The following is a 10,572-nucleotide window of genomic DNA, read 5'->3' on the forward strand; positions in this document are numbered from 1 at the left end:
TTTTTTTTTTTTTTTTTTTCCTGGCTCACTTACTATCCCAGTATCCTAGAAGACTATTTTATGCTTACTCATTTGTCAACTTCTTTTTTAATCTTTAAAAAAAAAAATGTTTTTGGCCACACCATATGGCTTTTTGGATTTTAGTTCCCCAACTAGGAATTGAACTCACGGCCTCAGCAGTGAGAGTGCCGAGTCCTAACCATTGGACCACCAGGGAATTCCCAACTTCTAACACTTTGTTTCTCATTCTCACTCTCAGTTGGTAGCTGTTATAAATTTGTTAAATTAATACTTGTTAAGTAGAGCACAGGGTCGTGGATGGTGAGCCATGGTTCAACAACAGACCAGAAGAGAAATTGAAATAGAAAAATTTATTACTCAGAGGTCCTGGAGGAAGTACTTGGCATGCTTCAAGGGACAACACGGGGAGATCAAGGCAGAGTGCAGACAGAGAAGGACAGACCTCGGGCACATGCCTTTATTAAAGTTTATGGGTGGAGTACTTTCAGGTAAGCCTCACAGGGTGTCTTATCTAAGGGGCACATAAGGGAAAGGCGTTGGAAGGCCGGGGAGACTACTGATCAAGGGCTATTGGGGAAGTCATATCAGGGACTTAAATTTACTTGTGACTCTGCAAGCTGCTATCTCTAGGGCATGCGCTTGCATGAGGGACTAGAGTCAGTTTAAGTTTGCTGTTCTTTGAGTTATGCTCTTGCCTCAGTGCTTTGCACTTGTTACAGGTCCCATGGCTTGGAAAACTCTTCTGTGAGAGCTCCATGTCTCTCACTTCCTTCCTTTAAGTCTCTACCCAAATACCACTTAAGGACAGTTATTTGTTAATTATTCAGTAGCAACATGCAACCTTCCTTTTACTCCCTAGGTCTCTAAAGCTAGGCATCTCTTTCTCTGTTACCCTAGTTCACTGTCCTTATTATACTTATAGCCAATTAACATATTATGTATTCACTTATATATCATTTATTTTCAATATCCATAAACTAGAATGTTAACTCCATGAAGGCAACCACTTGGTTTATTTTGTTCACTGCAGTGTCCCTGGTCCCTAAGAGAGTGCCTGTCATATAATGAGTGCTCAGTAAATTCTGATGGAATGTAGATATGGATTTGGGGGGTGGTATTTATTTTGTTAGGTACTCTTTTAGTCTGAGAACTCTATTTCTGTAACATTCTCAGCAATTATCTCCTAAAAATATTGCTTTATCTTTCATCCCACTATTATCTACTTCTAAAACTCTTTAGGCATATGTTGGAGTATCCCAGTTAAAACCTACATGTCTTAACTGTGGCTTCATATTTTTCATCTCATTGTTTTTCTATGCAGTATTCTGGATAAATCCCTCGTTACTATCCTCCTTTTCACTAATTCTCTTCTTGTGTCTATTTTGAGCTTAACCCATTTAATTGTTTTTTGATTCGTTGATCATAATTTTTATTTTCAAAGTTTTTTTTTTTTGTGGTACGCGGGCCTCTCACTGTTGTGGCCTCTCCCATTGCGGAGCACAGGCTCCGGACGCACAGGCTCAGCGGCCATGGCTCACGGGCCCAGCCGCTCCACGGCATGTGGGATCCTCCCGGACCGGGGCACGAACCCGTGTCCTCTGCATCGGCAGGCGGACTCTCAACCACTGCGCCACCAGGGAAGCCCTCAAAGTTTTTTTTGTTTTTTTAATGAAGTTCTATTTTTAAAAAATTTATTCATTTTATTTTTGGCTGCGTTGGGTCTTCGTTGTTGAGGGCTTTCTCTAGTTGTGGCAAGCTGGGGCTACTCTTCATTGTGGTACACTGGCTTCTCGTTGTGGTGGCTTCTCTTGTTGCGGAGTATGGGCTCTAGGCACGTGTGCTTCAGTAGTTGTGGCACGCAGGCTCAGTAGTTGTGGCACACAGACTCAGTAGTTGTGGCTTGCGGGCTCTAGACCGCAGGCTCAGTAGTTGTGGTACACAGGCTTAGTTGCTCTGCAGCATGTGGGATCTTCCTGGACCAGGACTCGAACCCGTGTCCCTTGCATTGGCAGGCGGATTCTTAAGCACTGCGCCACCAGGGAAGTCCCGTGTTTTCAAGGTTTCTAACAGATTGTTTAGATCTACTTGTTTTTGTTGTATTTCTTGTTTTTGTTTAAAATTTTAGTCATTATTTTATGTCTTTAAAGATACTTATTTAAAAATCTTTTTCAGAGTGTTCTAATGTTTTCATTTTGTCTAGAATGATTGCTTCACATTATTGCGCTAGTGTGTGCATGTGTTGTGTTTGTGTGTAGAGCATGTTTTTTCTTAATGTGTTTTGGATTTTTTGTCTGTGGTCACATCTTGTGTGAGGGGGTTGCTGTTATGGTTCTCATCCTCCTCTTTCCCCACTACTCCTCCTTTTCTAATGCTTTTTTCTCTAGAAATTTTGTTCTTGTCACTAAATTGTCACCCTCACTGCAACCCCCCATCCTGAAATAGGTTTTATATTAGTAGTTTGGGGCTGTTAGCCAACAGTACAACAGAGGATTTACTATACTTAGTACATGAGCTGTGGGGTGCTTTGGCTCAGCCTGTGATTGGGTGCTGTATCTATAAACTTTTGCCTTTATAGACTTTCATGTAAGCCTTAATTCCAGGCAAGGATGGGCAGAAGTTTTTTCAGCCTTCTTTCAGGTGATGGGAATTCCACCCCAGTCTCTGATTTAAAACAGTGGGCCTGGCTATGATTCTGCTTATTGAGCAGGACATGTTTATTCCCTGTTGTCTCTAGGAGCCAGCGTCCTTTCCTCCTTAGCCTGCATCTGGATCTGGACAGCGAACAGCAGCTTCATCTGCATTCATAGCATTGTACTTCTGTTTAGTTTGTGATCCTCAGATGTGACTGTGTCTCCTTAATTTTTTTTGCTTTATGTTTTTCTATTAATACTGTAATTTAGGGAATATAGAAGAGCCTCAAAGTGTGAACTTACTATGCTAACTTACTGGAAGTCTAATTTAAAAATTTTTAATGTATTATTATGCCATCTGCATCTATCTCCTTTAACTAGTGGTGTGCTTTTTTTGTTTTTTGTTTTTTTAATTGAAATATACTTGACAGGTAATATTATATTAGTTTCAGGTAGACTACAGTGATTTAACATTTATATACATTATGGGATGATCATGATAAGTCTAGTAATCAACTGTCCCCATGCAAAATTATTACACTCTTATTTACCCTATTCTTTATCCTGTATGTTGCATCCCTGTGGTTTATTTATTTTATAACTGGAGGTTTGTACCTCTTAATCCAATTCACCTATTTCCCTCCCCTCCTTCTCTGGCAACTACCCATTTGTTCTCTGTATCTATGAGTCTCCTTCTGTCTTGTTCTGTTTGTGTTTTTTTTATCTTCTGTTTTTCAGATGTCGCATATAAGTGAATTCATATGGTATTTGTCTTTCTCTGTCTGACTTATTTCATTTAGCATAATTCCTCCTAGATCCATTCATGTTGTTGCAAATGGCAAGGTTTCATTTTATTATACCTAAGAAATATGCCATTGTATATATATACCACATCTTTATTCATTCATCTACTGATGGGCGCTTAGGTTGCTTCCATACCTTGGCTATTGTAAATAATGCTACAGTGATCATTAGTATGCTTATATCTTTTTGAACTAGTGTTTTTGTTTTCTTTGGGTAAATACCCAGAAGTGAAATTGCCGGATCATTATGGCAGTTCTATTTTAAACTTTTAAAATTTTTTGAGGAACCTCCATCCTGTTTTTCATAGTGGCTGCACCAGTTTACATCCCCACCAGCAGTGCGCATCCTCACCAATACTTGCTATTTGTTGTCTTTTTGATGATTGCCATTCTGACAGGTGTGAGGTGGTACATCATTGTGGTTTTAATTTGCATTTACCGTATGATTAGCAATGTTGAGCATCTTTTCATGTGTCTGTTAGCCACCTACATGTCTTCTTAGAAAAATGTCTATTCAGGTCATCTGCCTATTTTTTATCATTTTTTTTTTTTTCTTTCTGGTGTTGAGTTGTATGAATTCTTTGTATATTTTGGATATTAACCCCTTATCAGATATACTGTTTGTAAATATCTTCTTCTATTTAGTATGCTTTCGTTTTGTTTTGTTGATTGTTTCCTTCATTGTGAAAAAGTGTTTGAGTTTGATGTAGTCCCATATTTTAATTTTGCTTTTGTTTGCTTTGCCTGAGGAGGCAGATCCAAAAAAATATGCTGTGACTGATGTCAGAGAACATAGTGCCTAGGTTTTCTTCCAGCAGTTTTATGGTTTCAGGTCTTTTATTTAAGTCTTTAATCCATTTTGAGATTTTTTTTACGGTGTGATAAAATGGTCCAGTTCAATTTTTTTTTTTTTGCATGTAGCTGTCCAGTTTTTCCAATACCATTTATTGAAGAGGTTGACTTTTCCCCATTGCATATTCTTTCCTCCTTTGTTATAGATTAATTGACCATATAAGCGTGGGTTTACTTTTTGACTCTATTCTGTTCCATTGGTCTATGTGTCTGTTTTTGTGCCAGTACCATACTGTTTTGATTACTGTAGCTTTGTATTATGGTTTGAAATCAGAGAGTGTGATACCTTCAGCTTTGTTCTTCTTTCTCTAGATTGCTGTGGCTATTCAGGGTTGTTTTGTGTTTCCATACAAATTGTAGAATTATTTGTTCTAGTTTTGTGAAAAGTGCCATTGGTATTTTGATAGGTATTACATTGTAGATTGCCTTGGGTAGTATGGTCATTTTAACAACATTGATTCTTCCAATCCAAGAACATGGTATATCTTTTCATGTATTTGGGTCACCTTAAATTTCTTTCATCAGTGTCTTATAGTTTTCATAGTATGAGTCTTCTACCTCTTTGGTTAGATTTATTCCTAGGTGTTTTATTCTTTTTGATGCAATTGTAAATGGGGTTTTTTCTTAATTTCCCTTTCCGATAGTTACTTGTTAGTATATAGAAATACAACTGATTTCTGTATGTTGATTTTGTATCCTGTAACTTTATTGAATTCATTTATTAGTTCTAAGTTTTTTTTTGTAGCTTCTTTAGGATTTTCTATAGTATCATGTCATCTGCAAACAGTGGCAGTTTTACTTTTTCCTTTCCAATTTGGATTTGTTTTATTTATTTATTTTTCTAGTCTGATTTCTGTGGCTAAGATTTCTAATACTATTTTGAATGAAGTGCTGAGAGTAGGCATCCTTGTCTTGTTCCTGGTCTTAGAGGAAATGCTTTCAACTCTTTACCTTTGAGTATTATGTTGGCTGTGGATTTGTCATATATGGCCTTTCCTATGTTGAGGTAAGTTTCCTCTATTTCCACATTCTGGAGAGTTTTTATTGTAAATAGGTGTTGAATTTTGTCAAAAGCTTTTTCTGCATCTACTGAGATGATCATATGAATTTTATTCTTCAGTTTGTTAAGGTGGTGTATCACATCAATTTGTGGGTATTGAACCATCCTTGCATCCCTGGGATAAATCCCACTTGATCATGGTGTATGATCCTTTTAATGTATTGTTGAATTTGGTTTGCTAATATTTTGTTGAGGATTTTCAACAAAAAATCCTCTAACTTTCTTTTTTTGTCTTTGTCTGGTTTTGGTATCAGGGTGATCCTGACCTTGTGGAATGAGTTTGGAAGCATTCCTCCCTCTGCAGTTGTTTGGAATAGTTTGAGAAGCCTATGTGTTAACTCTGCTTTAAATATTTGGTAGAATCCACCTGTAAAGCTGCCTGGGCCTGGACTTTTGTTTGTGGGGAGTTTTTTGATTACTGATTGAATTCCATTACTGTAAATTGGTCTGTTTATGTTTTCTGTTTCTTCCTGATTCAGTCTTAGGAGTCTGTATATTTCTGGGAATTTGTCTCCTTCTTTTAGGTTGTCCATTTTTTTGGCATATAATTGTCCACAGTAACCTTTATGATCCTTTGTATTTTTATGGTGCTGGTCTTAACTTCTCCTTTCGCATTTCTGATTTTATTTATTTGGGCCACTTCTCTTTTTTTCTTAATGAGTTGGTTTTGGATGGAATGTTCTGTATATATTGATTAATTACATCTGGTCTAACATGTCATTTAAGGCCAGTGTTTCTTTATTGATTTCTGTCTGTATGGTCTGTCCATTGATATTAATGCTGTGTTAAAATCCCCTACTGTTATTGTGTTACTGTCAGTTTCTCCCTTTATGTTTCTTAATATTTTCTTTATGTATTTAGGTGCTGTTATGCTTAGTGCATGTATATTTACAATTATTATATCTTCTTGTTGGGTTGATCCCTTGATCATTATGTATTATCCCTTCCTTGTCTCTTGTTACAGTCTTTAAAGTCTATTTTGTCTGATATAAGTATTGCTACCCTAGCTTTGTTTTTGTTTTCATTTGAATGGAATTCCTTTCTCCATCCCCTCACTTTTACTCTGTATCTACATCTGAAGTGAGTCTTGTAGGCAGCATAGATATAGAACTTATTTTATGTCCATTCAGCCACTCTTTGTCGTTTGATTGGAGCATTTAGTCCATTTACATTTAAAGTAATTATTTAATAGCTATGTATTTATTGCCATTTTGTTAATTGTTTGGGGATTGTTTTTGTAGGTCTTTTTTGTTCATTCTCTTTTTGTTCTTTTGTTTGCTCTCTTCCCTTATGATTTGATGACTACCTTTAACGTTATGTTTGGGTTCCTTTCTCTTTTTTGTTTGTGTATTTGGTATACGTTTTTGATTTGTGTTTACCATGAGGTTCATATATAACAACCTATATATATGTGATTAAGTTGATCTCTTTAAGTTTAATACAGTCTAACAACCCTACATTTTTACTCCACCCATCCCCACATTTAATGTTTTTGATGTCATGTTTTACTTCTTTTTGTATCCCTTATATATTATAATAATTACTTGGTATGGATATAGATGATTTTATTATTTATGTCTTTTAACCTTCCTACTAGCTTTATCAGTGACTGATGTACTACCTTTACTGTATGTTTATCTTCACCAGTGAGATTTTTCTTTCATAATTTTCATATTTCTAGTTGTGGCCTTTTTTTCTGCTTATGGAAGTTCCTTTAACTTTTCTTGAAAAGCCATTTTAGTGGTGCTGAACTCTTAGCTTTTGCTTGTCTGTAAAACCCTGTCTTTCCTTCAAATCTGAATGATAGTCTTGCCAGGTAGAGTATTCTTGGTTGTAGACTTTTTCCTTTCATCACTCTGAATATATTGTGTAACTCTCTTCTGGCCTGCAGAGTTTCTGCTGAAAAGTCAGCTAATAGCCTATGTTAGTTCCCATGTACTTAACAGGTTGCTTTTCTCTTGTTGCTTGTAAGAGTCTTTTATTTTAATTTTAATTTTAATTATGATGTGTCTTGGTGTGGACCTCTTTGGGTTCATCTTTTTGGGGAGTCTCTATGATTCCTGGCCTTGGATGTCTGTTTCATTCCCCAGGTTAAGGAATTTTTCTGGTATTATTTCTTCAAATAAGTTCCCTGCTACTTTATCTCTCTCTTCTCTTCTGCCACCCCTATATGCAAATGTCAGTATGCTTGATGTTGTTCTAAAGGTCTCTTAAACTATTTTCCTTTTAAAAAATTCTTTTTTTCTTTTCTGCTTGGGAGAGTTCTACTTCTCTGTCTTCCAGGCGCTGATCCTTTCCTCTGTATCATCTGATCTACTGTTGATTTCTTCTACTGTATCTTTTATTTCAGTTATTGTATTTTTCAGCTCTTGTTTGGTTTTTCTTTATATTTTTAAACTCGTGTTGGAATTTCCACTGTGTTCATCCAGTTTTCTCCCCAGTTCATAGAACCTCTTTTTGATCATTACTGAACTCTTTTTCAGGTGGATTGTTTATCTCCACTTTGTTTAGTTCTTTTTTTTTTTCTGAGGTTTTGTGTTATTTATTTGTTTGGAACATATTTCTCTGTTTCCTCATTTTGCCTTATTCTCTATGTTTATTTCTGTATGTTAGGTCAGTCAGTTACATTTCCCAATTTGGAGAAGTAGCCTTATGTAGGAGACACTCCATGGGGTCCAGTAGCACACTCCCCTCTCATCACCAGAGCTATGTGCTCTAGGGCTTCTCCTTATGTTGGCAGCATGTACCCTTCTGTTGCAGTGGGGCCAACTACTGTGGATATGTTGTTAGGCAGAGCTGGCCCCTGGCCCAACTGGCTGTGAGGCTGTGCCTCATGCAGTGGCTGTAGGCCTGCTGGAGAAAAAGGTAGGTTTTCTGTGTCATTGGCTGTATGCCCAGAGGAGCCTGGGGCTGGGTCCTTGCATAGCTGTCTGTGCAGCCTGGGGTGATTTACAGCTGGTGCTAGCCCACAGGTGGGTGCCAAGTCCCCTGGTGCTAGTAGGGTAGAGGGAGGATTCCAAAATGGTACTTGCCAGTGCTGGTGTTATTGCAGTAGAACAAGTCCCCCAAAATGGCTGCCACCAGCATCTCTGTCCCCCAGGGGGTCCCAGTTGCCTCTTGCCTCTCCAGGAGGCTCTCCAAGACCAGCAAGTGGATCTGATCCACTCTTTTCATACCGCTGCCTCTGCACTGGAACTTGGACTATGTGAGATTTTGTGCATGCTTTTTAAAGGTGGAATCTCTGTTTCCTGTAGCTTCCAGCTCTCCTGAACATGACCCCCACTGGTTTTCAAAGCCAGATGTCCTGTGGTATCATCATCTTGGTGTAGGATATCTGGGCTGGAGAGCTTGACATGGAACTCAGATCCCTTGCTCTTTGGAGAAGACCTCTAAAATTGTGATTATCCTCCCCGTTGGGGGCCACCAATCCTGGAGTGTGGATCCTGACTATATTGTGTCTCCACCCTTCCTAACCATCTTATTGTGGTTTCTTCATGTCTTTATTTGTGGAGTATCTTTTCTGCTAGTCTTCAGTTTACTCTCATAAATAGTTGCTTCATAAGTAGTTGTAATTTTCATGTTGTCCAGGGAGGGAGGTGAGTTCAGAGGCTTCCTACTCTGCCATCTTGGTCACCAGCAGTGGTATGCTTTTATGATTGGTGTCTCTTAATTGTAATATCCCCTGTGCCTTCTAAACTCCTTTGCTTCATCTCACTCTTTCTTAAGTAAGGGTTCTTTCTTTCTTCCTACCTGTATACTTTGTGATTCATGAGTGATTTAGGTATAGATTTCTATTTATTTTACCTATTTTTAAAGTTTAAAAATATATATAACTGAGCACCCAATACAGTTCTCCCCCATTTGTTTATTTATTTATTGGCCACACCCCACAGCATGTGGGATGTTAGTTACTCGACCAGGGATTGAACCTGTGCGCACTGCATTGGAAGTGCAGAGTCTTAACCACTGGACCGCCAGGGAAGTCCCCTCCATTTATTTAATCTTGGTTATTAGTAAGTCTTTAGTTTTCTCTCTTGTGAGGCTTTTACTTAAAAAATGGTAACTATTTTATTCTTAACATAATTGCATATATAAAGTGTTTACATTAACAAGAGCATATTGACATATTCAGTAATTATTTTAAATTTATGATATAGTGGCTGTTGTAATCAAGATTAAATGTGTTTTAATATGTTTTGTAATACATCTAAATATAGAAAGTAAACTTTTTTTTAGTATGAAGTTGTCTTAGTTGTCAGCAGTTGTAAGTTGTTGTCACTTGCCATATGGTTTCTGATTAATTCTGAAAGGGCTGTCAACTTCTGATAATTTAATTTTCTATATTTTAATGTGATACTCATTATCAGGATGTGAAAATTTACAGAATTGGCTACCAATTATGACTAATAAAATTTTAATATATTTTTTGTTTCTAGAGAAAAACAGAAATCTGAAGCAAAAGACAGAAAAGTTTTAGAAATTCTACAAGTCAAGGATGCTAAAATACAAGAATTGGAACAGGTTGGTGTTACAACAGGAAATACTAAATTTATAATATTTGTTCCAGGTAGTAGGTCTTTACAAATATTAAAAAATATTTTGCAATAATGTTCATACAGAATATCCGGGTCATTATGTCAAGCTATTACTATAGTCAGGTTACTATAGTACTTTAGTCAGTTATTCTTTGTTTTCTGAATTAATAGACTATGTTATATATACAATAAAACTCTTAAGATGATATTGTAATTTTATAGTAGTAACTATCAATCACTTTTTGTTGAAATCTGCTTTTTTTTTTTTAGCAATTATCATTCACTTCTGAAACTTAGAAATTTTAAAACGGTTTAATCTGTAGAAAAGATTTAACAACTGGGATGATTCTATTTGATCTTTTGAAAACTTGCATTTTCAAATTATGCAATTCTGTAATTGTAATTATACAATTACATATAACTATATATTTTAAATTATATGTAATTATATACTCAGTATATTATCACTACAAAAATCCATGTGGTCATTGCTTCCAGGAATAATCTTCAAGGTATTAACATCTTAAAAATAAAGGTGAAAGAAATTTAAGAATGGCCTATATCATGATATAATATTTAAATTCATTTTATACCCAGTAGCTCTTTATAGGCTAAATTACTTGTGTTTTCTAGATTAAATGAAGGTTCTTTCTGGCACCTATGCTCTTCCG

At 36.5% G+C, this 10,572-nt stretch overlaps 1 protein-coding gene across 1 annotated transcript in view; it reads left to right on the forward strand.

Annotated features, from left to right (window-relative positions):
- CNTLN (centlein) overlaps nt 1-10,572 on the forward strand; it is a 314,787-nt gene that overhangs the window by 74,542 nt on the left and 229,673 nt on the right. Inside the window, exon 3 of the mRNA XM_007465654.1 lies at nt 9,803-9,887. Within this exon, the coding sequence (XP_007465716.1) occupies nt 9,803-9,887 (85 nt within the window). The remainder of the gene's footprint in view (nt 1-9,802; nt 9,888-10,572) is intronic.

The sequence above is a fragment of the Lipotes vexillifer genome, unplaced genomic scaffold (assembly GCF_000442215.2).
Source record: "Lipotes vexillifer unplaced genomic scaffold, Lipotes_vexillifer_v1.1 scaffold31, whole genome shotgun sequence".
NCBI lineage: Eukaryota > Metazoa > Chordata > Mammalia > Artiodactyla > Lipotidae > Lipotes > Lipotes vexillifer.